Raw genomic sequence first — 27908 nt, 5'->3', positions numbered from 1 at the left:
TCTCCTTGCTATTCTTTGGAACTCTTGATATACCCATTCAAATAGGTATATCTTTCCTTTTTTCCTTTGCCTTTCGCTTCTCTTTTCTCAGCAATTTGTAAGGCCTACTCAGACAACCATTTTGCCTTTTTGCATTTCTTTTTCTTGGGGATGGTCTTGATCACTGCCTTCTGTACAATGTCATGAACCTCCATCCATAGTTCTTTAGGCACTCTATCCGATCTAATCCCTTGAATCGATTTGTCACTTCCACTGTATAATTGTAAGGGATTTGATTTAGGTCTTACCTGAATGGTCTAGTGATCTCCACTACTTTCTTCAATTTAAGTCTGAATTTGGCAATAAGGAGTTCATGATCTGAGCCACAGTCAGTTCCCAGTCTTGTTTTTGTTGACTGTATAGAACTTCTACATCTTTGGCTGCAAAAATATAATCAATCTGATTTTGGTATTGACCATCTGGTGATACCATGTGTAAAGTCTTCTCTTGTTACTGGAAGAGGGTGCAGCCAAATAAAAAAGCTGTCCCCTTTTCTACTTTGCTCATACTACTACCTTAGTTCAGGCCCTTGTCATCCTGAACAATTAAGATATCCTCCTAGCTGTTTATCTTGCCTGTAGTCTTTTCCTTTCACGGCCATCCACCACACAGCTATTATTTATATGTAGGGCAAACTATCATGTCATTCCTTTGCTTAAAACTCTCTGACAGCTGTTATTTAAGTCTTAGCTCCTTCACAGGTGATGTCTTCCTTGATACAGCCTTTGTTGTGTGTTTCTTAATTCTGATACGTTGAAGTGACCGCAGTTTCACTGTTTGATGCCTTTGCTTTCACTGTTTTCTTTGCAGACAATCTCATCCCTTGCCTTCTGATTTGAGTTCAGGTGTCAGCTCCAGGAACATCTTCTAGACGGATGTTAGGTAGGTGCTTCCGTACTACCCCATGGATATTTTATCACTGGGCTGATGACATCATCAAGTTACTGCACAAGACAACTTTTTCTCCCTTTATTCATTTCTGTTACAGATGAAATAAATACGAATACAGCAAATACATACCATTCCAGCAGGACTTTTCCTCCTGGGATAGGTTTTCAGGCCTTAAAGAGACACATTTTGTTCTAAGGGCTCTTGAAGATGGAGCAAGAAAACAAATAGTAATTCTTTTTTGGTTCAGCCATCACACAAAGAGGTTAAGCATTAGTTAGATAATCCAGAACATCACCTTTACCATCCAATGTACAGTCTGTCTTCACAATCAACTAAAAATTAAGTGAGCTGCGCAGATCTGGGTAGCCAGCCCAGGATTAAAAATTGCCACACATGAGCTACATGTCAACAAGCTGGAGGAACAATAAGATAATACTGCTGGATGAAGTAATGCTCTTTAAAAAAATACAAGAACACTTACATGTTGCTAAAAGATTAAACTTGAAGGAAAAGACAACCATACAGAACATATTTTCACAAACTTCTTTTTTTTTAATTACTCGTTGCACTATGCTTGGGAACTATATGTTTAGAAAAATATTATTCACTGACAGAACACCCAAATAAAAATCAGGTTTTTATCTATTAGAAAAGTCTCTTCTTGCCTACATGGTTTTCCTGCAAGGTCAGTAGGTTCTGATCACCATATTGCTCGCTGGATCCCAGACAGTTGCCCATGATCAGCTAAGTGACGGAAGACAATACGGCTGAGCCTCCAGCGCCGCTTTACGCCTCGTGGACGGGACGTCATAACACATCGATTTCTGATTCTAACAGGGCAGCTATCCCGGGGAAGGGCAGCAATTTCTTCATCAGCCATCTCCTAAGGGAAGTCACAACATTATTTACACAGATCACATGCATTTATTTATTCTAGATGATGAGCCAATGCTCAGAGGAAGAGAACACAAAAGGCTAGATTCATTAATGCAGCCAAGTGTGGCAAAAGAACCCTGGATACCATGATGAATTTTACTGAGTAGAAACAAACAGGCCAGAAAGAAAAGTGACAGAACTGTTTGACATACTCACAATGTAATTTTTCAAAATTAAATTGAAACCTAACAAACATAACCAAGAACCCACAAACGGTTAAGTGTAAAGCTCAAAAAGCTTTCACCAACAGAAAACAGCTGTGTAACCAGCAACCAGACTAAGAAACAGTATCAGTACCCAAGCCTTCCCTCCCACTCCTTTTGGTCACTGACCTCCTGGCTAACATTCTCATTTCTCTTTTGGAAAATACATGAATGCATTTCTTTTGTCTCCCCAAATGATTTTCCCAGCTTCACTAAGAAAATCGATATATAACACTGTTTAAGATGTTAAGTGTAAGATGTACAATGTGATGTCTTGATACATGTATATACTGTGAAAAATAATTACCACAATAAGGTTAACATCTCCATCACCTCACATAATTACCTTGTGTGTGTGAGAGAACACTGAAGATTTACTCTTTAAGCAACTTTCAAATATGTAATACAGTACTGCTAACTACAGTCAACATGCTATACTTATTCAACCCCAGAACTTACTCACCTGATAACTGAAGTTTGTGCCCTTTGGCCAACACCTCCCCATTTCCCCTAATCCCCAGGCTCTGGTAACCATCATTCTACTGTTTCTATGAATTTGGTTTTTCAGACTCTAAATGTAAGTGAGATCATACAGTATTTGTCTTTCTGACTTACTTCACTTAGCATAATGCCCTCAAGGTTCATCTATGTTACTGCAAAGGGAAAGATTTCTGTTTTTAATGGCTAAATAGTATCATACTCTGGGCTTCCCAGGTGGCTCAGTTGGTAAAGAATCTGCCTGCCATGTGGGAGACCCGGGTTCGATACCTGGGTAGGGAAGATCCCCTAGAGGGCATGGCAAACCGCTCCAGTATTCTTGCTGGAGAATCCACACGGACAGAGGAGCCTGGTGGGCTGCAGTCCGTGGGGCCACAAAGTCAACATGACTAAGCACACATACCACACTCTGTGTCTCTGTGTGTGTGCAAATCACGTTCTCGGAGTGGCACATTCATGTGCTGATAGCCAGGTTGTTTCCATGCCCTGGCTACTGTGAATAATACTGGAGTGAACATGGGGATGCAGCTAGCACTTCATCTCTATCTAGTGATTTCATTTCCTGCAGATTTATACTCAGAAATGGAACTGCTGGATCATACATGGTAGTTCTAATCTTTAATATTTTGAAGAGCCTCCAAACTATTTTCCACAGTGGTTGTACCAATTTAAACTCCCACCAGCAGTGCACAGGGTTCTCTTCTCCACATCTTCACCAAGTTATCCCATCTTTTGGATAGTAGCCATTCTGATAGGTGGGAGGTGATAGATCTTTGTAGTTTTTGTTTGCATTTCCCTGATTAGTTGAGCATCTTTTCATGTACCTGTTGGTCATTTGTACTTTTCTTTTGGAAAAATGTCTATTCAGGTTCTCTGCTATTTTTTAATCATTTTTTGGGGGGGTGCTATTGAGTTGTATGACTTCCTTATATCTGGGGGATATTAATCTCTTATCAGGTACATGGCTTGCAAATATTTTCTCCCATTTTGTAGGCTGCCTTTTTCATGTTGTTGCTTTCAGTGTGATGTAATCCACTTGCTTTTCTTTGTCGCTTGTACCTTTGGTGTCACAACTAAAAAAAATCACTGCAAAGATCAATGTCAAGGAACTTTTCCCCCTTGTTTTCTTCCAGCAGTTTCACACTTTCACTTCTGTCTTTTAAGTCTAACCCATTTTGAGTTTCTGTGAGTGGTGTTAAGATATGGGACCAAGTCTACTCTTCTGCATGTGAGTATCCAGTTTCTCCAACACCACTCACGGAGACGCTATCCACAACAGCCCCTGAGTATTTTGGCTCCCTTGTCAAATACTTGTTGACCACTTATCTGTGGATTTATTTCCAGGTTCTCAATTCTGTTCCACTGGTATATGTGTCTGTTTTTATGCCACCACCATACTGTTCTGAATATTATAGCTTTGTAAATCAGGAAATGTGATGCCTCCAACTTTGTTCTTCTTTCTCAGGATTGCTTTGACTCTTTGACGGTCTTTCGTAGTTCCATACAAATTTTAGGATTATTTTTTCTATTTCTGTGAAAAAAAATGCTATTGGAATTTTGATAAGAATTGCACAGAATCTATAGATGGCTTTGTGTAGTATGGGCATTTTAAAAATATTAATTCTTCCACTCTATGAACATGGAATATCTTCTTACTTATTTGCATCTTGATTATGGTAAATGTTTCTTTTAATGTGCTATTGAATTTGGTTTGCTAGCATTTTATGGGGAATTTTTCCATCTCTATTCATTAGAGATACTGAGCTGTAGTTTTCTTTCTTTGTGGTGCCCTTATCTGGCTTTGCCATCAGCGCAATGCTGGGCCCATAAAATGACTTTGGGAGTGTTTCCCTCTTACTCAATTTTTTGGAAGAGTTTGAGAAGAATTGCCACTAGTTCCTCTTTAAATGACTGGTAGAATTTATCCATGAAGGCATATGGTCCTGCACTTTTTTCTGATTACTGATTCAATCTCCTTACTCATCATTGGTCACTTCAGATTTTCTATTTATTCATAATTCGGTCTTGATAGGTTTTATGTTTCTAGGAATTTATCCATTTCTTCTAGGTTAGCCAATTTGTTGGCCTACGATTATTCTTATCAATCTGTTATGAGTCTCTGTATTTCTTTAGTATCAGCTGTAAAATTTCCTCTTTTGTTTCTGATTTTATTTGAATCTTCTGTTTTTTACTAAGTTAGTCTAGCTAAACGCTCATCAGTTTTATCTTTTCAAAAAAATCAGTTCTTAGTTTCACCTATCTTTGCTGTTTTTCTGGTTTCTATTTTCATTTATTTCTTTTCCAATCTTGAATTCTGCTAATTTGGGGCTTATCTGTGTTTTTCTAGTCCCTTGAGGGATTAGGTTATTTCCCATAACATTTTTGAATCATGCAAGTGTCACCTCTGAAGACCAAGTAGAAGGAAATGTTTGACATGAAGATGAAGAGGAGGAAGGATAGGAGCGTATGGAGCCTGGACATCTACAGTAAAGGTTCTGACTGCTGGAGACGCAAAGACCAGTGACCAGGTGAGATTTACATTTCTAAAACATCATTTGCAATATAAGGAAATAAATATGCTAAGGACAAAAATGGTTTGGGGGGAAAACAGAGATTACCGCAGTAGCTAGCACTAAGGTTTTGTCAGGACAGATTTATTCTTATGTATGTGCTTAAAAGTATGTGTATTATTGTGCATGTGTTTGTGTGGGACACACCCTTACTAGACTATGATGGAAGCAAAATAATTACTCTAACATATTAAAAACACATAAATGAGAAAATGTATATGAAAGCCACTAAGTTTATATTGGGCTTCCCTGGTAGCTCAGACCAGGTAAAGAATCCACCTGCAATGTGCGAGACCTGGGTTTGATGCATAGGTGGGGAAGATCCCCTGGAGAAGGGCATGGCAACCCACTCCAGTATTCTTGCCTGGAGAATCCCCATGGGCAGAGGAGCCTGGTGGACTGCAGTCCATGGGGTCACAAAGAGCTGGACACAACTGAGTGACTAAGCACAAGTTTATATTAATTAGTAAGCATTAAGAGTAGTTCCTGACTTCCAAAAGCTGACACATATGTTGCTATTAAGAAATACTGACAAATCTGTGTGCTAAAAATTACAAAACACTGATGGAGAAAAATCAAAGACCAAAATAAATGAAGTGATACACTTAAAAAAAGAAAAGAAATAATGATAAAATTATATGAAACATGATTAAGTCAACGAATGGTAAATAATAAGAGCTACAAAAGGAACTGAACAGGAGAAATGATTGGGCTAGTAGAGTGAAGTAAAGTTTTATGGAGACAGAACATGAAGAACAGCTACAAATTGTTTACATGTGTATGAACATAAAGATTTAAGGCAGTGTACTAATAAGGAAACTAGGCAAAGGGAAAATGAAACAGAAGAGCATTCTGTGAGAGCCTGTAAATTCATTAGCACTGGGACAGAAATGCGCCTTGTAAGCTAGTTGGCAGGCAACAAAGAGCCATGTAAGTTCCCAGGACTCACAGAGGCTCTGCACAGCTACTGATGGTCCTCAAACCAGAGACTTCATGGAGGTCTTCATAAATTTGTCCTCCCTAACATCTTAAGCTTTGTTTCTCAGGAGCCAACTCTTATTACTCCCTAAATATAGGCAAGTAGCTTAACGCCATTACAATAAAAGCTGTAACAGAGTGGTCCAAGGCACTCCATTTTCTGCTTATCTGGCTGAATTTAGATAAGATTTGAAAAGAATCCATGATAATGAAGAGCCTGTATATTATTCTCCAAATTTATATGAATGAAATAATTTTTACTCTGAGCTTTTGATAAGTTTAATGGCCTTGAGTATGAGTTACAGTCTCTGATAAGACTCTTGAATGCAGGTATTTTATGCTAACAGTTAGGTACAGGACTTATGCTTCAGGAAGCCTGAGCTGACATTCTCTTTTTCAAGTTAAAGAGTATGACAAGAAGTCAAACCTATATGGAAGCCCACCTCATGGGTAAAGAATTCAGAAGCAGGCTTAGGGATGGCCTTGGATAAGGGATAGTGTAGGTCATGTGCTGGGCACGCTGAAAGACTGGGATGAACTGGAGAGACATCATAGGCCAAAATAACTATCCAATTTCTGTGTGGGCACCATGCCTCAGTACTTTCTAAGTATCACCTAATGAAATGGCTGAAAGGCTAGTTAAGAATGAATAATTTTTTCATTTGAAACTGATCAAAAGTTTCAATGGTATTTGTTTATGTTGACCAAGAAAACTAGATTCCAGTCTCCACAAAGTATACTAAGTTACAACAAAAAGTATAAAGTGATTTGAGTTAACGATTTCCTGGCAGATACTCATATTAATTAGCTAACCTGAAGGTTTTTTGGAAGAATAGTATTCTTCCTGAGAGAATTGATCCGTAGCCTCTCATCTGCATACTCATAGGCCATTTTTCTTCTCTTGACATCACGCAACATTCTCCAATCGACATAGTAACTTCGAGATTGGCCTGAAGCTGATGAAGGAACCACCTAAAAGAGACAAGGAATAAGTGAAGGAGAGTCAGACCCAGGGTCTGCCAGAGGATCAAAACCCAACTCCACCCACCAGGGGACAGGCACCAGCCCCTCAAAGAAAGAAAACTACTGTTCTGCAACCCACAGAATAATCTGCAAATTCAGGCCAGACACTACCCTGGGACTACCTGGCCCCTGGCCCTCGGTGGGTGAGCACTGCTGCTGCTAAGTCGCTTCAGTCGTGTCCAACTCTGTGCGACCACATAGACGGCCGCCCACCAGGCTCCACTGTCCCTGGGATTCTCCAGGCAAGAATACTGGAGTGGGTTGCCATTTCCTTCTCCAATGCATGAAAGTGAAAAGTGAAAGTGAAGTCGCTCAGTCGTGTCTGACTCTTCGCGACCCCATGGACTGCAGCCTACCAGGCTCCTCCGTCCATGGGAGTTTACAGGCAAGAGTACTGGAGTGGGGTGCCATTGCCTTCTCTGGGGTGAGCACTGCTGGGATGCAAAAGATGTCTCCTACAGAGGAACACTTCTCCAAAGTCGAGAAACGTAACCAATCTACCACATACATAAAATACAAACAGCACTTGGGATAAAATGAGGTGACAGAGGAATATATTTGAGACAAAGGAACAAGATAAAACTTCATAAGAACAACTAAGTGATGTGGAGGTAGGCAATCTACCCAAGAAACAGTTCAGAGTAATGATCGTAAAGATGGTCAAAGGACTCAGCAGGAGCACAGATGCAGAGAGCAAGAAATTATAAGCTTTCAAAAAAGAATTAGAAAATATAAAGAACAATGAAACAGAATGAAAGAATGCAATAACTGAAATGAAGGATACTATAGAAGGAATCAGTAGTGGATTCAATGATTCAGAAGAATGGATCAGTACGCTGGAAGACACAGGAGTGGAAATCACTGCCATGTAACAGAAAAAAGAATGAAAAGAATTGAGGCCAGATTAAGGGACCTTTGGGATAACAGGAAGCATGTTAACATTCACATTATAGGGATCTCAGTGAGAAAGGGTCTGAGAAAGTATTTGAAGAAACAATAGCTGAAAACATCTGTGATTTGGGAAGGGAAACAGTCACCCAAGTACAAAAAGCACAGAGAGTCCCATACAGGATTAATTCACAAAGGAAATATACCACAACACATTGTAATCAAAATGACAAAAGTTAAAGGTAAAGAGAGAATATTAAAAGCAATAAGGGAAAAGCAACAAATGACTTATAAGGGAATTCCTATAAAACTACCAGCTGATTTTTCTACACAAACTGCAGGCCAGAAGAATGTGCATGATGTACTTAAAGTGATGAAAGAGAAAAACCTACAACCAAGAATACTCTACTCAGCAAGGGTCTCATCCAGATTTGATGGAGAAATCAAAAGCTTTACAGACAAGCAAGAGCTAAGAAAATCCAGCACTACAAAACCAGCTTTATAACAACTGCTGAAGAAACTTCACGAGGCAGAAAAGAAAAGGCCACAACTAGAACCAAGAAAATTACAGAATGGAAACACTCACTGGTAAAGGTAAACATACAATAAATGTAGGAAATCATCCATGCACAAAGCTAGTAGGGAGGTTAAAAGACAAAAGTAGTAAAACCATTTGTATCCACAACAAGCAGTTAAGGGTTACACAAAAGTAGATATAAAATATAAAATAAAGAATAGTAATCATGAGGGGAAGAGAGTACAAATGCAGAGTACCTAAAATGCATTAGAAAATAAGATCAACTTACAACAAGTACATATAAATACACACTACAGTACAAAACCTCATGGTAACTGCAGCAAACCAGAAGTCTATAATATACATACAAAAAAGAAAATGGAATCCAAATATAACACTAAAGATAGTCATCAAATCACAAGAGAAAAAGAGTAAAGGGAGAAAAAAGACCTACAAAAACAAATCCAACGCAATAAACAAAATGGCAGTAAGAATATACATATTGATAATTACCATAAATGTAAACGGATTAAAGACATAGATTGGTTGAATGAATATAAAAAGAAGACCCATAAACATGCTGTTGATGAGAGACCCACCTCTCAAGAAATACAGAATGAAAGAGACAGGATGGAAAAAGGCATTTCATGCAAGTGGAAATCAAATAAAAGTTGGAATAGCAATACTCACATCAGATAAAATATACTTTTTAAAGATGGCTAAAAGAGACAAAGAAGGACACTATATAATGATCAAGGGATCAATCCAAGAAGAATATATAACAACTGTAAATATATATGGACCCAACATAGGAGCACCTCAATAGATAAGCCAAATATTAACAAACATAAAAGGAGAAATTGACAGTAACAAAATAATAGTGAGGGACATTAACACCCCACTTTGATCAATGGGATTTAACACCCCACTTATAACACCCCACAAATATCTATTCTGTCTGGATAGATCATCTAGACAGAAAATCAGTAACGAAACACAGGCCTTAAATGACACATCAGACTTGGTATTTATGGAACATTCAACCCCAAAACAGAATACACATTCTTCTCAAGTGCACTTGGAACAGCCTCCTGGATAGATTCCATGCAGGGGCACAAAGCAAACTTTGGTCAATTTGAGAAAACTGAAATCTTATCAAGCATCTTTTCCTATCATGATGCTATGAAGCTAGAAATCAAGTAAAAGGAAAACACACACACACACACACACACAATGACAATCAATGAATCACTGAAGAAGTCAAAGAAGAAATCAGAAAATATCTGGAGACAAATGAAAATGAGATATAGCAAAAGCACTCCTAAGAGGGAAGTTAATAGTGATACAAGTTTATCCCAGGAAACAAGAAAATCTCAAATAAACAACCTAACATTACACCTAAAGCAACCAGTGAAAGAAGAATAAATAAAAACCAAAGTTAGTAGAAGAAATCATAGAAGCCAGGGCACAAATGAATTAGAGACTAAAACAACATTAGAAAAGAGCAATGAAAGTAAAAGCAGATTTTGGTTCTTTTTAAAGATAAACAAAATTTACAAATCTTCAGAGAGACTCATCAAGAAAAAAAAGGAGAGAGCCAAAATCAGTAAAATCATAAATGAAAAAGGAAAAGTTACAACCGACACCACAGAAATACAAAGGATCATAATAGACTAGTATGAGCAACAATATGCCAATAAAATGGGTAACCTAATTGAAATGGACAAATTCTTTGAAAGGTACAATCTCCCAAGACTGAACCAGGAAGAAACAGAAAATTACTAGTACTGAAATAGAACCAATTATTTAAAAACTGCCAATAAGAAAAGTCTAGGAACAGATGGCTTCACAGAAGAATTCTACCAAACGTTCAGAGGTGAGTTAACGCCAATCCTTCTGAACTATTCCAAAAAATTGCAGAGGAAGGAACATTTCTGAACTTATTCTATGAGGCCACCATCACCCTGATACCAAAACCAGATAAAGACATCACAAAAAAAGAAAATCACAGGCCATATCACTGATGAACACGGATGCAAAAATTCTCAACAAAATTCTAGCAAACAGAAGCCAACAACACATTAAGGATCATACAATAAGATCAAGTTGGGTTTATCCAAGGATGCAAGGATTCTTCAACATACACAAGTCAATCAATATGATACACCACATTAACAAATTAAAAAATAAAAATCATAATTCAGCACCCATTTATGACAAAAACTCTTCAGAAAATGGACACAGAAGGAACCTACTCAACATAATAAAGGCCGTATGTGATAAACCCACAACAAACATTATTCTCAATGGTGAAAAACAAAGTATTTCCTCTAAGATAAGGAACAAGACAAGTGTGCCCACTCTTGCCACTATTATTCAACACAGTTTTGGAAATCCTGGCCATGGCAATCAGAGAAGAAAAAGAAATAAAAGGAATCCAGACTGGAAAAGAAGTAAAACTTTCACTGTTTGCAGATAACACAATACTACACATAGAAAACTCTAAAGATACTATCAGAAAATTACTAGAGCTAATCAGTAATTTTAGTAAAGTTTCAGGGTGCAAAATCAATACACAGAAATCCCTTGCATTACTATACACTAACAATGAATAATCAGAAAGAGAAATTAAGGAATTAATCCCATTCACCATTGCAATAGGAAAATAAAATATCTAGCAATAAACCTATTTAAGGAGACAAAGACCTGTACTCAGAAAACTATAAGATACGGATGAAAGAAATCAAAGATGATAAACAGATGGAGAGATATACCATGTTCCTAGACTGGAAGAATAAACATTGTGAAAATGACTATACTACCCAAAACAATCTACAGATTCAATGCAATTCCTATCAAATTACCAATGGCATTTTTCACAGAACTAGAGCAAAAAACTTCACCATTTGTATGGAAACACAGAAGACGCCAAATACTCAAAGCAATCATGAGAAAGAAGAATGGAGTTAGAGGAATTAACCTTCCTGACTTCAGATTATACTACAAAGCTACAGTCATCAAGATAGTATGCTACTGGCATAAAAACAGAAATATAGTCTAACTGAGCAAAATAAAAAGCCCAGAGATAAACTCATGTACCTATGGGCACCTTGTTTTTTGTTTTTTTAAATTTATTCATTTTAGTTGGGGGCTAATTACTTTACAATATTGTAGTGGTTTTTGCCGTACATTGACATGAATCAGCCATGGGTTTACATGTGTTCCCCATCCTGAACCCCCCTCCCACTTCCCTCCCCATCCCATCCCTCTGGGTCATCCCATTCCCCCAGCCCTGAGCATTTGTCTCATGCATCGAACATGGAATGGTGTTCTGTTTCACATATGATAATATATATGTTTCAATGCTATTCTCTCAGAATGTCCCACCCTCACCTTCTCCCTCAGAGTCCATAAGAGTGTTCTATGCATCTGTGTCTCTTATTCTGTCTCGCATATAGGGTTATTGTTACCATCTTTCAAATTCCATATATATGCATTAGTATACTGTATTGGTGTTTTTCTTTCTGGCTTACTTCACTCTGTATAATGGGCTCCAGTTTCATCCATCTCAATAGAATTGATTCAAATGTATTCTTTTTAATGGCTGAATACTATTCCATTGTGTATATGTACCACAGCTTCCTTATCCATTCATCTGCTGATGGACATCTAGGTTGCTTCCATGTCCTGGCTATTGTAAACAGTGCTGCGATGAACATTGGGGTACACGCATCTCTTTCAATTCTGGTTTCCTCAGTGTGTATGCCCAGCAGTGGGACTGCTGGGTCATATGGCAGTTCTATTCCCAGTTTTTTAAGGAATCTCCACACTGTTCTCCATAGTGGCTGTACTAGTTTGCATTCCCACCAACAGTGTAAGAGGGTTCCCTTTTCTCCACACCCTCTCCAGCATTTATTGCTTGTAGACTTTTGGATAGCAGCCGTTCTGACTGGTGTGAAATGGTACCTCATTGTGGTTTTGATTTGCATTTCTCTAATAATGAGTGATGTTGAGCATCTTTTCATGTGTTTGTTAGATATCTGTATGCCTTCTTTGGAGAAATGTCTGTTTAGTTCTTTGGCCCATTTTTTGATTGGGTCGTTTATTTTTCTGGAATTCAGCTTGGGCACCTTGCTTTTGACAAAGAAGGCAAGAATATATAATGAATAAAAGATAATCTCTTCAATAAATGGTGCTGTGAAAACTAGACAGCTATATGTAGAAGAATGAAATTAGAACACTTCTTAATACTATACACAAAGAGAAACTCAAAATAGATTAAAGACCTAAATGTAAGACCAGAAACTACAAACCTCCTAGAGGAAAACATAGGCAGAATACTCTTTGACATAAATCACAACAAGATTCTCCATGACCCATCTCCTAGAGTAGTGGAAATAAAAACAAAAATACACAAACAGGATCTAATTAAACTTAAAAATTTTTGCACAGCAAAGGAAACCATAAACAAGATGAAAAGACAACCCTCAGAATGGGAGAAAATAATTGCAAATGAAGCAGTTGACAAAGGATTAATCTCCAAAATATACAAGCAGCTCAGGCAGCTCAACATCAGAAAAACAAAGAACCCAATCAAAAAACGGGCAGAAGACCTAAACAAACATTTCTCCAAGAAGATATACAGATACCTAATAAACACATGAAAAAAATGCTCAACATTGCTTATTATTAGAGAAATGCAAATCAAACTACAATGAGGTATTACCTCACACTGGTCAGAACGGCCACCATCAAAAAATCTATGAACAATAAGTGCTGGAGAGGATGTGGAGAAAAGGAAACCCTCTTGCACTGATGGTCAGAATGTAAATTAATACAGCCACTATGGAGAACAACATGGAGATTTCTTTAAAAACTAAACTACCACATGACCCAGCAATCCCACTATTGGGCACATACACTGAGAAAACCACAATTCTAAAAGACACATGTATCCCAATGTTCACTGCTGCACTACTTTCAATAACCAGAACATGGCAGCAACCTACATGTCCACCGACAGATGAATGGATAAAGAAGCTGTGGTTCATATATACAACGGAATATTACTCAAGCCACAAAAGGAATGAATTTGAGTCAGTTTAAGTGAGGTGGACGAACCTAGGGCCTATTATACAGAGTGAAGTAAGTCAGAATATTAACACTGTATTTTAACACATACATATGTGGAATCTAGAAAAATGGTACTGATGACCCTGTCTATAGGCAGCAACAGAGAAGCAACACAGAGAACAGACTTGCAGACACAGCATGGGAAGGAGAAGGTGGGACAAATTTAGAGGGTAGCGTTAAAACATACATATTGCCTTATGTAAAACAGACAGCCAGTGGCAATTTGCTGTATGATGCATGGAGCTCAAGCTGTCCTCTGAGACAACCTCGAGTGGGAGGCAGGCTCAGGAGGGAGGAGACATATGTGTATCCAAGGCTGATTCATGTTGATGAATGGCAGAAACCAACAGAACACTGTAAAGTATTATCCTCTAATTAAAAATAAATGATTTTTAAATAAGAAAAAGAAATTCAACATCCATTTATGATAAAAATTCTCCAGAAAGTGAGCACAGAGAAAACACATTTCAACACAATAAAGGCCATACATGACAAAACCACAGCCAACATCATCATACTCAATGGTGAAAAGCTGAAAACATTTCCTCTAAGATCAGAAACAGTCAATAAAATTTTCGAAGTCCTAGCCAAATCAGAAAAGAAAAAAAGGAATCCAAATCGGAAAGGAAGTAAAACTGCCACTGTTTACAGATGACATGATACTATACATAGAAAATCATAAAGATGCCACTAGAAAGCTACCAAGGCTCATCAATGAACTTGATAAAGCTGCAGGATAGAAAATTAATACACAGAAATCTGTTGCATTTCTCTATACTAACTACAAAAAAATCTGAAAGAGAATTAAGAAAACAACCCCATTTATCATTGCATCAAAAAGAATAAAATACCACCCTCCAGGCTCAGATAGTCAAGATTCTGCCTGCAATGCGAGACACCTGGGTTTGATCCCTGGGTTGGGAAGATGCCCTGGAGAAGGGACAGGCTACCCACTCCAGTATTCTGGCCTGGAGAATTCCATGGACTGTATAGTTCATGGGGTCGCAAAGAGTCGGACACAACTGAGCCACTTTCAGTGCACTTCAAATCTACCGAGGGCTTCCCTGGTGGCTCAGTGGTAAAGAACCTACCTGCCAATGCAGGAGACATGGGTTCAATCCCACCATCAGGAAGATCCTCTGGAGAGGAAACGGCATCCCACTCCAGTATTCTTGCCTTGGAAATTCCATGGACAGAGGGGCCTGATGGGCTACAGTCCATGGGGTCTCAAAAGAGTTGAACACAACTTAGCAACTAAACAACAATAAAACCTACCAAAAGAGGCAAAAACCCATACTCCAAAAACTGTAAGACCTTGAAGAAACTGAAGATGGCACAACACATGGAAAAATATACCATGTTCTTGAATTGGAAGAATCAATATTGTGAAAATTACCAATTTTATTGTGAAAATTACCAATTTTATTGTGAAAATTACCAATATTAACCAGGGCAATCTATAGACTCAATGCAACCCCTATCAAATTATGAGTGGTATTTTTCACAAACTAAAACAAATTTTTTTTTAATTTGTATGGAATTATAAAAGACCCTGAATAGCCAAAGTAATCTTGAGAAACAAAAATGGAGATAGAGGAAATCAGGCTCCCTGGCTGCTGACAATACTGCAAAACTACAGTAGTCGACAGAATATGGTCCTGGCACAAAAAACAGATTAACAGAACAGGACAGAAAGTACAGCAATAAACCCCTGCACTTTGGTAAATTAATCTACGACAAACAAAGAAATAATATACAATGGAGAAAAGACAATCTATCCAGGAAATGTTCCTGGGAAAAGTGCACTGCTACATTTTCCTAGAGGAAAATATAGGCAGAACAGACTTTGACATAAATTGCAGCAATATGTTTTTAGACCCCTCTCCTAGAATAATGGAAATAAAAACAAAACTAAACAAATGGGACCAAGTCAAACTTTTAAAGTTTTGCACAACAAAGGAAACTTATAAACAAAATGAAAAGACAACTCACGGGCTGGGAGAAAGCACTCACAAATGATGTTACTGACAAGGGCTTGATTTCCAAAATATACAAACAGCACACACAGCTCACTAACATAAAAACTAACAACCCAGTTAAAAAATGGGCAAAAGATTTAAATATACATTTCTCCAAAGACATACAGATGGCCAAAAAGCACACAAAAAGAAGCTCAACATGATTAATTCTCAGAGAAATGCAGATCAAAACTACAATGAGTTATCACCTGATACCAGTCAGGATGGCCATCATCAAGAAGCCTACAAATAGTAAATGCTGGAGAGAATGTGGAGAAACAAGAACCCTCCTATACTGCTGGGTCAGAATGTAAACTGGTACAGCCACTATGGAGAACAGCATGCAGTTTCCTTAAAAACCTAAAAACAGAATTACCAGCAATACGATCCAGCAATTCCACTCCAGGGCATATACCTGAAGAAAACCATAATTCAAAAAGATACGTGCACCCCAATGTTCCTGCAGCATTATTTACAATAGCCACGATATGGAAGCAACTTAAATGTCCATCAACAAAGAACGGATAAAGAAGTTGTGGTACATATATGCGTATGTATGTACAATGTAATATTACTCAGCCATAAAAAAGAATGAAATAATGCCAACTGCAGAGACATGGATGGACCTAGAGGTTGTCAAACTCAGTGAAGTAAGTTAGACAGAGAAAGACAAATATCCTATAATATCACTTATATGTGGAATCTAAAAATATTGAATAAATTTATTTACAAAACAGAGTCACAGGTGTAGAAAGAAATCTTATGGTTTGTGGAGGTGGAGGGAAGGGATAAATTGGAAGATTGGAATTGACATATACACATTACTATATACAAAATACATAATTAATAAAGACCTACTGTATAGCACAGGGAACTCTACTCAATACTCTGTAAGGACCTATATGGGAAAAGAACCTAAAAAAGAGTAGATATATGTATATGCATAACTGATGCACTTTGCTGCACAGCAGAAACTATCACAACACTGTCAATCAATTATACTCCAATAAAAAAAATTTTTAATCTAATTAAAAATGAGCAGAAAACCTAAATATACATTTCTCCAAAGAAGACATACAGATGGCTAACAGGTACATGTAAAGATATTCAATATCGCTAATTCTCAAGAGAAATGAAAATCAAAACTTCAGTGAGGTATCACTTGACACAGGTCAAAATGGCCACTATCAAAAAGTCTACAAATAACAATTGTTGGAGAGGGTGTGGAGGAAGGGGAACTCTCCTACTTTGTTGGTGGGAATGCAAATTGGTACAGCCACTACAGAAAACATTCCTTAAAACTAGAAAGAGTTACCATATAATCCAGCAATTCCACTCCTGGGCATGTATCTGGAAAAAGCTCTAATTCAAAAAGATACATGTACCACAATGTTTATAGCAGCACTATTTACAATATCCAAGATATGGAAGCAACCTAAGTGTCCATCATAGATGAATAATAAAGATGTGAGGTATATACACACACAATGGAATATTACGCAGCCATAAAAAATGCAGTAAGGCCATTTGCAGCAACATGGATGGATCTAGAGATTATCATATTAAGGGAAGCAAATCAAAGACTCGTGATATCACTTATATATGGAATTTAAAAAAAATGATACAAATGAACTTATTTACAAAATAGAAATGGACTCACAGATATAGAAAACAAACATGATCATCAGAGTGGAAGGGGGGAAGAAGAGATAAATTGAGAGTATGGGATTAACAGATACACATTAGCATGTATAAAATAAACAATAAGAATTTAGAGTATAGCACAGGCAACTATATTCAGCATCTTGTAATAACCTAAAATGGAAAGAATTAAGAGAAGGAACACACACACACAACACCAAATAGACACATTAGCATGTATAAAATAAACAATAAGAATTTAGAGTATAGCACAGGCAACTATATTCAGCATCTTGTAATAACCTAAAATGGAAAGAATTAAGAGAAGGAACACACACACACAACACCAAATAAAAGCAATACTGTGAGTCAACTACAGTTCAATAAAGACACAAAGTGGATTCATCCTCCCACCTCATCCCTTACCTGCCCAGTGGCCATACCCCCATCCCAGAGGTACCCAGTTCCTAATTTCTCTGCTGTAGCTTTCCAGAGATTTTTGCCTATAAAACATACGTCCACACTCCCTCTCCCATGTTTCTTCTCCTACCCATTTTTTTCACATTTAACAAGAGATTTTAGAGCTCTTTCTATATCCATGTTTAAAAGCTTCCACATTGTTTTAGGTTGTATAATATTCCACTATATGGAAGTGACCAGGTTCAGGAGACACTATCTCAAAACAGGGCTCCTTTGGAATACTGTTTATGTCAAGCAAAAGGAATCTGAGAAACAGCAGGTGCAAGAAGGACTTTCTGACCTTCCCTTGAAACAGGTCATAAGACCCTCACATGAGAGGGTCCCTCTGTATACCCAGAGCATAAAAGAAGCATCCGTATCTCTGAAGCCTGAGGAACACTGAGAAGAATCTGAATAACAGGCCACGCTATTTCCTTTAGTTTCCTACACATAGCTCATGCCTTTAGTCTTACCACATTTTCCCATGACTTACCAGGCTTCATTAACCCTAGCACAAAACCCACTTAGGTTTAACTCCTTTGGTTCTTCTTTCCTTATGAAAACTCCTGTGTTGGGTAAAACTTACAAATTTGTATGCTTTTCTCTTGCTACTGACACAAGGGCCCCAGCTGAGAACTTTTTTCCCTCCCCACAGACACATCATGATTTATTATCCTGTGACCTACTGGTGGACAACTAGACCATACCTCACCAGTTATCATTATAAATAATGCTGCAATGAATAATGTCTTATGTAAATCATTTCATATATATTTGTATATATCAGCAAGATAAATTCCTGGAAGCAGAACTGCTGGGTCAATGGGTACTTTGAAATTGTCACTCAAAACTCATTTCTTAGTGTGAGTTGTCCAGTAACAAGACAGAGGGTTCCTCACTGTCACATGTTTACATGGTGATAGCCAACGGTTCTAACAGTACACACCAAGTATAGACCATTAGAAACTCAAGTCTTTCCCAAACCAGAGCAGATATTATATGTTCATTAAATTACAGCTATGGAAAATGATGGTGGCCTCTTATAACTGCTGTTTTAGAAAAAATACATGTTCAGCATGATACAGAATATAAAGCTGAAAATGAGACTACTAGACTAGAAAGATAACCTTTTTTCAACCTATCAACAAAAGATAAACTGCCTTCAATGCTTCAAAGTCTCAAGGGGAAACACAACTCTAAAATCATCTTTTGGAAATAAGACAGCATGTGTCAAATCGATATTGAAATTTCATTCACGACTGAGTCAAATGAGTGCCATGGTCACAGTGGCTGGAAATAAGCGTCACGGAAAGAGGGCTCCGGCAAGGCTTTGAAGGACTGACAGAATTTTGATACAGTTAGGAAGCGGGGGAAGGGAGAGAAGGTGAAGTTTTTCCAAACCAGATGAGGAAATGGACAAGAATAGAGTGGTAAGGTCCAAGGAGGTCATTCTGCCTGAAAGAAACAATTCACCTGAAGGGGCAATGCAATGTCTGCTGCTACTGATGAAACTGAAAGCAACAGAGAATCAGAAACCAAAATTAAATATTTTCCCCTTCAATTCTTTTCCAGACTATCCCTAATCAGTGTTCTATCATCTCCTAACAGGTTTCTATCTATTTAAGAAAAAACAAGGAACTTTTCATTCTTTCTGGACAACTTTTTTTTTTCTGACTATAAAGGCAATACACTTTTAAAATAAACATTTACCGGTCTCTTACATTAATTTCTTCTGTAACAGTTTATGTCCTTTGCCCACACTTCTATTATATTGTGTTTTCTTCCCAGTTTATAGCAGTGCTCTACCTGTTAAGATCGCTTCTATTCTGTTCTGTACATATCCTAACCTGCCCCTCTCACCCCTCTTCATCTTAAAACTATTCCTTTGGACTTTCTTCAACTCATGGTCTACCATCATCAATATCTTCCAAATCCTCAACTTCTTTTAACAACTCCTCCAGATATTTGCTCGATAGTGTCCACTATAGCTCTTTTTCTCCCACAACCGGGAGGAAGCTTCCTTGCTCTTTACTGCAGCTTCCAGACTGTCCCTCCTTCCTGAAAGGAAGCTGTGACTCTTGTGCCACTGGGTTATACTTCCACCACTGCAGTCATCTACCACAGCCCCCACCATCCCCTTTCATTTTTCACTGTCAATCCTGGCTGTCACTCCTCCTGTCTTAATTCCTGGTGATCTCAACACACGTGAAATTATACCCTGATCTCTCCATGCCTCGAACTCTTTTCCTCCAGTCATTTTGTCCTCCACTCCTCTTTTCCTATTTACTTCCATGCTGGAGGTCTTTTATTCCCAGTAGGTGAAAGTTTTCTATCATCCAATTGTGTGTATCTCATACCCTTTACTTCTTTAAAGCATGTTTCTTCTAACACCCTAATAACAGCCCCTCTGGAACTTTTAATCCGTTGCTCCTACCAGCTTTTCACCTGTCTCTCAGCTTTTGATTTCCTATCTCCTGCTGTGTGCTTAGTCGCTCAGTCGTGTCTGACTCTTTGCCACCCCATGGACTGTTGCCCGCCAGGCTCCTCTGTCCATGGGGATTCTCCAGGCAAGAATCCTGGAATGGGTTGCCATCCCCTCCTCCCGGGGATCTTCCCAACCCAGGGATCAAACCCAGGTCTCCCACAATGCAGACGGATTCTTTACAGTCTGCGCCACCTGAATTCCATGGTCTGTAAACACAATATTGTCTTTCATACACCCTCATCTCCCTGATCCCTCTTTCACTTCACCTTTTTGGCTCTAATTCTTGCCACTATTCTTCTGATCTACTCTTGACTATTTTACACCATCTCTTCTTTCTTTAAATCCCTGACACCTGCTCCCACATCCCCATGTTTAGCTGATGACTTCACTTTCTCTTCAATTATGAAATCAAAAGCATCTATAATCAGATATATAGAACAGACTTGTGGTTGCCAAGGGGGAGGGGGCATGGGAAAGGGCTGGATAAGGCGTTTGGGATTAGCAGATGAAAACTATTATTATGTAGAATGGAAAAACAACAAGGTCCTACTGTATAGCACAGGAAACTGAATTCAATATCCTGTAATAAACCATAATGGAAAAGAATATGAAAAAATATGTGCAACTGAATCACTTTGCTGTACAGCATAAATTAACATAACATTGTAAATCAATTCTACTTCAACAAAATAAATTTTTTAAAAAGCATCTGCAATCCTATGCACTACATTCCCTCCTGCTATTAAAGATCTGCTCTAATACAGTAGCCACTAACCACACATGACTAGTGAGCCCTTGAAAAGTAACTAGAGGAATGTAATTCTAAATTTTATTTAATTTTAATGAAAAAAAAATCTAAACTTAAGCAAGGAAACATTAAAAAGTTTGAGTTTTGGTAGGACTACATTTTCCATCTTAATCGTGGAAAATTTAGAATCCAAACTAAGATGTAAAATACAAACCTGATTTTGAAGATTTAGCATGAAAAAAGAACGTAAGATCTCACACATCACATTTATAGATTAATGCTGAAATACAATATTTTTTGATAAACGTATTTAAAATACTTTAATAAAATTAATTTCATCTGCTTATTACTTTTTTTAATGTGGCTCCTAGAAAATTGTAAGTTACAAATGTGGTTGGTATTTTACTTCTATTGGACAACGCCATTACAGATTAACTGTTCATGTTCTGAAGATCAAATAATCTAACACTAAACTCACCACTTTCACTTTTCACTTTTATGCACTGGAGAAGGCAATGGCAACCCACTCCAGTATTCTTGCCTGGAGAATCCCAGGGACGGCGGAGCCTGGTGGGCTGCCGTCTATGGGGTCGCACAGAGTCGGACACGACTGAAGCGACTTAGCAGCAGCAGCAAACTCACCACCTCTTGCCTACACAAACTACAGCTTCAGCAATTCTTCCCTCTCCTACACTATCTATTCCCCACCCCCCTACAGAATCTTTCCCTTTGACACAGTAACATGCACTTACTTCTGTCACGTTAAAAATAAAAAACACCACAAAACACCCACTCTTAACCCACCTCCTCCTCAACTATTGATCCAATTTTCTGTTCCTCTTGGCAGCAAAACGTCTTCATAGGTTCGTCTACGTTTGCAGTCTGTGTTTGTAGGAAAGATAGAATGTATCTCTTTCCTTCCATTTTGTCTCTAATTCTTTCACCCCCACCACACCATCGAAACTGCTATGACGCAGGGTCCAACAATTTCCACGCTGCTAAACCCAACAGAGGGGCTACCAGGTGCCGCAGTTGTAAAGGATCCGCCTGCCAATGAAGGAGTCCCAAGAGATGCCAGTTTGATCCCTGGGTTGGGAAGATCTCCTGGAGAAGAGCATGGCAACCCACTCCAGTATTCTTGCCTGGAGAATCCCATGGACAGAGGAGTACTGCGGGCTACAGTCTATGGGGTCGCAAAGAGTCTGAAGCGACTGAGCAGGCAGGCACGCAAACCCAACAGGCAATTCTCAGCCCTTCTTTTAATTGACTTTAACCAGAGTTCCCCACTCCCTGCCCTTGGAGTGCCTCCAGGCCACCACGCTCTCCTCCCTCGCTCTGTTCAAGTCTCCTTTGCTCGGCTCTCTTTTAACACTGGGAGGTTTTGGGTGCCTTATTCCTCAGACACCTTCTGTCTCCACCTACACTCATAAATTGGAGTCAGTCTGCAGGCTTTCAATGCCAGTCAACTCTAAGTTTACAAATAACCCAATTTACATTTGCAGCTCGGCCCTCCCCGGAATCAAGCCGGAGGAGGGAAGCGGACAGACAGAGAACCCTGGAACAGGTCTGCACTGGGCGCTCCTGGTGGCAGAACAGTGGAGGACCCGTGGGTTTGGAAGTTCAGAGGATAAGGGGAGGAGGGTATAACGGCGCGGGCCAGACCTGCCGGACGACCCGCAGCAGAGATCCGAGCATGGAGGCAGCCATCTTGTCGACCGCAAATGTCAAACCGCTGCAACTTTATTAACACTGCCGCAGACAGCGAGGATACGAGGGGCGGGACCTGGGCGGCAGGGGGCGGGTCTTTAGCGTTCGGGGAGGAGGGGATAGTTAATTGGATTAGCGTTCTCGCGGTATTCAACGGAATTTGGACAAAATAATCTGGAAGCGGAGCTGTGATGCTGATAGTGGACTGTGACGCTCTTCACCTGTTCCTGCCTTCTTGGGCGGTTTACACACCCTCTTAAATTACCTTTGTCCTCATTCACCTCCTTTTCTTCCACCCTTTCCTACCTACCTGTTCCTTGTCACCAATGCCTCTTTCTCTAAATTCTCGCTCAACCCGCTTCTCCTGTATCCTCCATTATTAGTTTAGGATGCTGCTTGCTAGAAGCCCACAGTTATGGCTAGTTCTTCCTCTGTCGCCCCTCGTGTAAATTTTGCAGATCTCTCTTTTCTCTCAGCTATAATGGTCATATAATCATGTTGATAATGGCAATGCTGTAGTTCCATTTATATGTCTAGGACTTAAAAATATATATTTAAAAATATGTATATTGTATATTAGGTGAAAAGCGCTTAAAACTTTTTTTTTTTTTCCGGAGCGGGGGGGGGGGCGGGGCTGGGTAGTGCGGTGCACTGCCATTTTGTTAAAACTGCTGTTTACAGTCTGTAGTGCAAGGAACTTGCAGTTCATGTTTAGAACAGAAGTCCTTGGGTCTGGAATGAACCTTTTGTGGGGCTCCTTTGTATAGCAAGTAAGGCAAGTGCCACCCACCTACAGTCCTCGTAGATGAGTATCAAGGAGTATATGTTAGCTTGGCAAAGCTAATAGATTAATAGATGTGTTGATTTATGAATTGATGTCCCTGTGTGCCATTTACCTCTACATTATTGGACAGGAGTCTTCTGTAAAGGGAAGCTGAATGCAGACTCCTTTCTTTAGAGGTTCAAGTTTTTTGGAACATGTCTTATGATCTGGGGAGGGATTGACTGAGGCCAGCTGGCAGGAAAGACCAGCATGAGCTCCTAATTAGGGTAGAATCAGAGAATTCCTGGACCAGTGTCAAGCAGGCATCTAGTCCTAATTCTAGCGCGTTTGATACCTTTCTTTTCTCTCCCCACAGCTGAGGGTTATCTTCTGCAATTGTAATATGGAAGAACCTTTGTATCCTATTACAAGTTAATCACTAAAGGGATGCTACCTATAAGCTTAAATTATACATAATGGCACGTTTCTGTGAAACTTTCCTGATGGCTTAGCTGTAAATAATCTGCTTGCCAGTGCAGGAGACTTGTGTTCCATCCTTGGGTTGGGAAGATCCCCTGGAGGAGGAAATGACAACCCACTCCAGTATTCTTGCCTGGAAAAAAATATCCCATGGACAGGGGAGCTTGGCAGGCTACAGTCCATGGGGTTGCACAGAGTTGGACAGGACTGCATAACTAAGCACACAGGCACATTTCTGGGAACGCTTGTCTTCCAGATAATGAGAATTAAGCTTAAACAAAAACTTTATAGTTCATAGGAACCATCCTGACCAGGCCCACCTGAAGGAAGGAAGAAATTAACACATCCACTCTGGAGTCTGGCTGGAGCCAAGACAGCCCCCTCCTGTTTTAGTATAAAAGAAGCCAGAGTTGTAACTTTAGGAAGATAGTTCTTTGGGACACTAGTTTCCATCTTCTCTGTCTGCCAACTTTCTGAATAAGGTCGCTGTTCCTTGTCCCAATAACTTATCTCTTGATTTATTGGCCTGTTGTGTGGTGAGCAGTATGAACTTGAACTCAGTGATGTTGCCAAAATAGTAACACGATCAGCTAACGAAACAGGTGAGCCAACTTTATATGCAGCACTCTTTTGCTTTCTTTCTGTAAAATTAGTTCTGACAGCATCTTTAAACAGCTTTGTAACTTTTAAAAAATTGTGGTAAAATATACATAGCATAAAATTTACCATCTTAACTATTTTTATGTGTACAATTCAATGGCATTAAGTACGTTCATGTCATTGTACAAACATCATCACAATAGATCTCCAGAATATTTTTATCTTCCCCGACCAAAACTCTGTACCCATTAATCAGTAACTTCCCATTCCCCCTGCACCCTAAACTCTGGTAACCACCATTCTGCTTTCTGTCTCTATAAGTTTGACTACTCTATGCACCTTACATAAGTGGAATCATACACCGGTTCTTTTGTGTCTAGCTTCTTAATATCTTCAAGGTTCATCCATGTTGTAGCATGCTTCAATACTTCCTCACTTTTTAATGACTGAATAATACTCCATTGTATGGATATTAAAGCATATTGTTTCTCTGTTCATCTGTTGATAGTCACTTACTTTGCTTCCACCTTTTGGCTATTGTGAATGCTACTGTAGATATGTATGTATTTATGATATCTTAAATATGAGCCATGCTGCGTAGGGCCACCCCAGACAGATGGGTCATGGTGGAGAGTTCTGACAAAATGTGGTCCACTGGAGAAGAGAATGGCGAACCATTTCAGTATTCTTGCCTTGAGAACTCCATGAATAGTATGAAAAGGCAAAAAGATAGGACACTGAAAGATGAACTCCCCAGGTCAGTAGGTGCCCAATATGCTCCTGGAGATCAATAGAAAATAACTGCAGAAAAAATGAAGAGATGGAGCCAAAGTGAAAACAACACCCAATTGTGGATGTGACTGGAGATAGAAACAAAGTCCAATGCTGTAAAGACCAATATTGCATAGGATCCTGGAATGTTATATCTGTGAATCAAGGCAAATTGGAAGTGGTCAAACAGGAAATGGCAAGAGTGAACATTGACATTTTAGAAATCAGTGAACTAAAATGGACTGGAATGGGCGAATTTGACTCAGATGACCATTATACATACTACTGTGGGCAAGAATCCCTTAGAAGAAATGAAGTAGCCCTCATAGTCAACAAAAGAGTCCAAAATGCAGTACCTGGATGCAAACTCAAAAATGACAGAATTATCCCTGTTCATTTCCAAGGCAAACCATTCAATACCATAGTAATCCAAGTCTATGCCCCGACCAGAATGCTGAAGAAGCGGAAGTTGAATGATTCTATGAAGACCTACAAGACTTTCTAGAACTAACATCCAAAAAAAGATGTCCTTTTCATCATAGGGGACTGCAATGCCAAAGTAGGAAGTCAAGAAACACCTGTACTAACAGGAAAATTTGGCCTTGGAGTACAGAATGAAGCAGGGCTAAGGCTAAAAGAGTTTTGCTAAGAGAACACCCTGGTCATAGCAAACACCCTCTTCCAACAACACAAGAGAAGACACTACACATGGACATCATCAGGTGGTCAATACCGAAATCAGATTGATTGTATTCTTTGCAGCCAAAGATGGAGAAGCTGTATACAGTAGGCAAAAACAAGACCGGGAGCTGACTGTGGCTCAGATCATGAGCTCCTTATTGCCAAATTCGGGCTTAAATTGGAGAAAGTAGGGAAAAATCACTAGACCATTCAGGTATGAACTATATCAAATCCCTTACGATTATACAGTGGAAATGAGAAATAGATTCAAGGGATTAGATCTGATAGAGTGCCTGAAGAACTATGGATGGAGGTTCGTGACATTGTACAGAAGGCAGTGATCAAGACCATCCCCAAGAAAAAGAAATGCAAAAGGCAAAATAGTTGTCTGAGTAGGCCTTACCAATAGCTGAGAAGAGAAGCTGAAGGCAAAGGAGAAAAGGAAAGATATACCCATTTGAATGCAGAGTTCCAAAGAATAGCAAGGAGAGAGAAGAAAGCCTTCCTCCAGTGATCAGTGCAAAGAAATAGAGGAAACAATAGAATGGGAAAGATTAGAGATCTCTTCAAGAAAATTAGAGGTACCAAGGGAACATTCAGCTTCAGCATCAGTCCATCCACTGTATATTCAGGACTGATTTCCTTTAGGATGGACTGGTTGGATCCCCTTGCAGTCCAAGGGACTCTCAAGAGTCTTCTCCAACAGCACAGTTCAAAAGCATCAATTCTTCGGTACTCAGCTTTCTTTGTAGTCCAGCTCTCACATCCAAACATGACTACTGGAAAAACCATAGCTTTGACTAGACGGATCTTTGTTGGCAAAGTAATGTCTCTGCTTTTGAATATGCTGTCTAGGTTGGTCATAGCTTTTCTTCCAAGGAGTAAGCATCTTTTAATTTCATGGCTGCAGTCACCATCTGCAGTGATTTTGGAGCCCCCCAAAATAAAGTCTGTCACTGTTTCCACTGTTTCCCCATCTATTTGCCATGAAGTGATGGGACCAGATGCCATGACCTTAGATTTCTGAATGTTGAGTTTTAAGCCAACTGTTTCACTCTCCTCTTTCACTTTCATCAAGAGGCTCTTTATTTCTTCTTTCTTTCTGCCATAAGGGTGGCGTCATCTGTGTATCTGAGATTATTGATATTTCTCCTGGAAATCTTGAATCCAGTTTGTGCTTCATCCAGCCCAGCATTTCTCATGATGTACTCTGCATATAAGTTAAATAAGCAGGATGACAATATACAGCCTTGATGTACTCCTTTCCCTATTTGAAACCAGTCTGTTGTTCCATGTCCAGTTCTAACTGTTGCTTCCTGACCTGCATACAGATTTCTCAAGAGACAAGTCAGGTGGTCTGGTATTCCCATCTCTTTAGGAATTTTCCACAGTTTGTTGTGATCCACACAGTCAAAGACTTTGGCATAGTCAATAAAGCAGAAATAGATGTTTTTCTGGAATTCTGTTGCTTTTTCGATGATCCAGCGGATGTTGGCAATTTGATCTCTGGTTCCTCTGCCTTTCCTAAATCCAGCTTGAACATCTGGAAGTTCACGGTTCATGTAGTGTTGAAGCCTGACTAGGAGAATTTTGAGCATTACTTTACTAGCGTGTGAGAAGAGTGCAATTGTGCAATAGTTTGAGCATTCTTTGGCATTGCCTTTCTTTGGGATTGGAATGAAAACTGACCTTTTGCAGTCCTGTAGCCACTGCTGAGTTTTCCAAAGTTGCTGGCATATTGAGTGCAGCACTTTCACAGCATCATCTTTTAGGATTTGAAACAGCTCAACTGGAATTCCATCACCTCCACTAGCTTTGTTCATAGTGATGCTTCCTAAGGCCCACTTGACTTCCCATTCCAGGATGTCTGGCTCTAGGT

The 27908-nt window shown here is 39.1% G+C and overlaps 1 protein-coding gene across 2 annotated transcripts; it reads right to left on the bottom strand.

Moving 5' to 3' along the window:
* Positions 1–994: 994 nt before the first annotated feature.
* On the bottom strand, positions 995–22744 carry MRPS14 (mitochondrial ribosomal protein S14). 2 transcript variants are annotated; one of them, XM_081493732.1, is made up of 4 exons: positions 22690–22744; positions 21832–21909; positions 6929–7087; positions 995–1813 (listed from the first exon to the last, which is right to left on the bottom strand). In XM_081493732.1, the coding sequence occupies exons 1-4, from the start codon at positions 22732–22734 to the stop codon at positions 1631–1633; spliced, it is 465 nt and encodes a 154-aa protein (XP_081349858.1). In that variant the 5' UTR covers positions 22735–22744; the 3' UTR covers positions 995–1630. The 2 variants fall into 2 exon arrangements, with proteins under 2 accessions (XP_081349858.1, XP_081349859.1); XM_081493733.1 differs by lacking the exon at positions 21832–21909.
* Between the last annotated feature and the right edge of the window lie 5164 nt (positions 22745–27908).

This window comes from Giraffa tippelskirchi, chromosome 5 (genome assembly GCF_054371585.1).
Source record: "Giraffa tippelskirchi isolate mGirTip1 chromosome 5, T2T-mGirTip1v1.2.pri, whole genome shotgun sequence".
Lineage (NCBI taxonomy): Eukaryota > Metazoa > Chordata > Mammalia > Artiodactyla > Giraffidae > Giraffa > Giraffa tippelskirchi.
The sequence above is the reverse complement of the archived record's forward strand: the minus strand, read 5'-3'. Positions and strand labels throughout refer to the sequence as shown.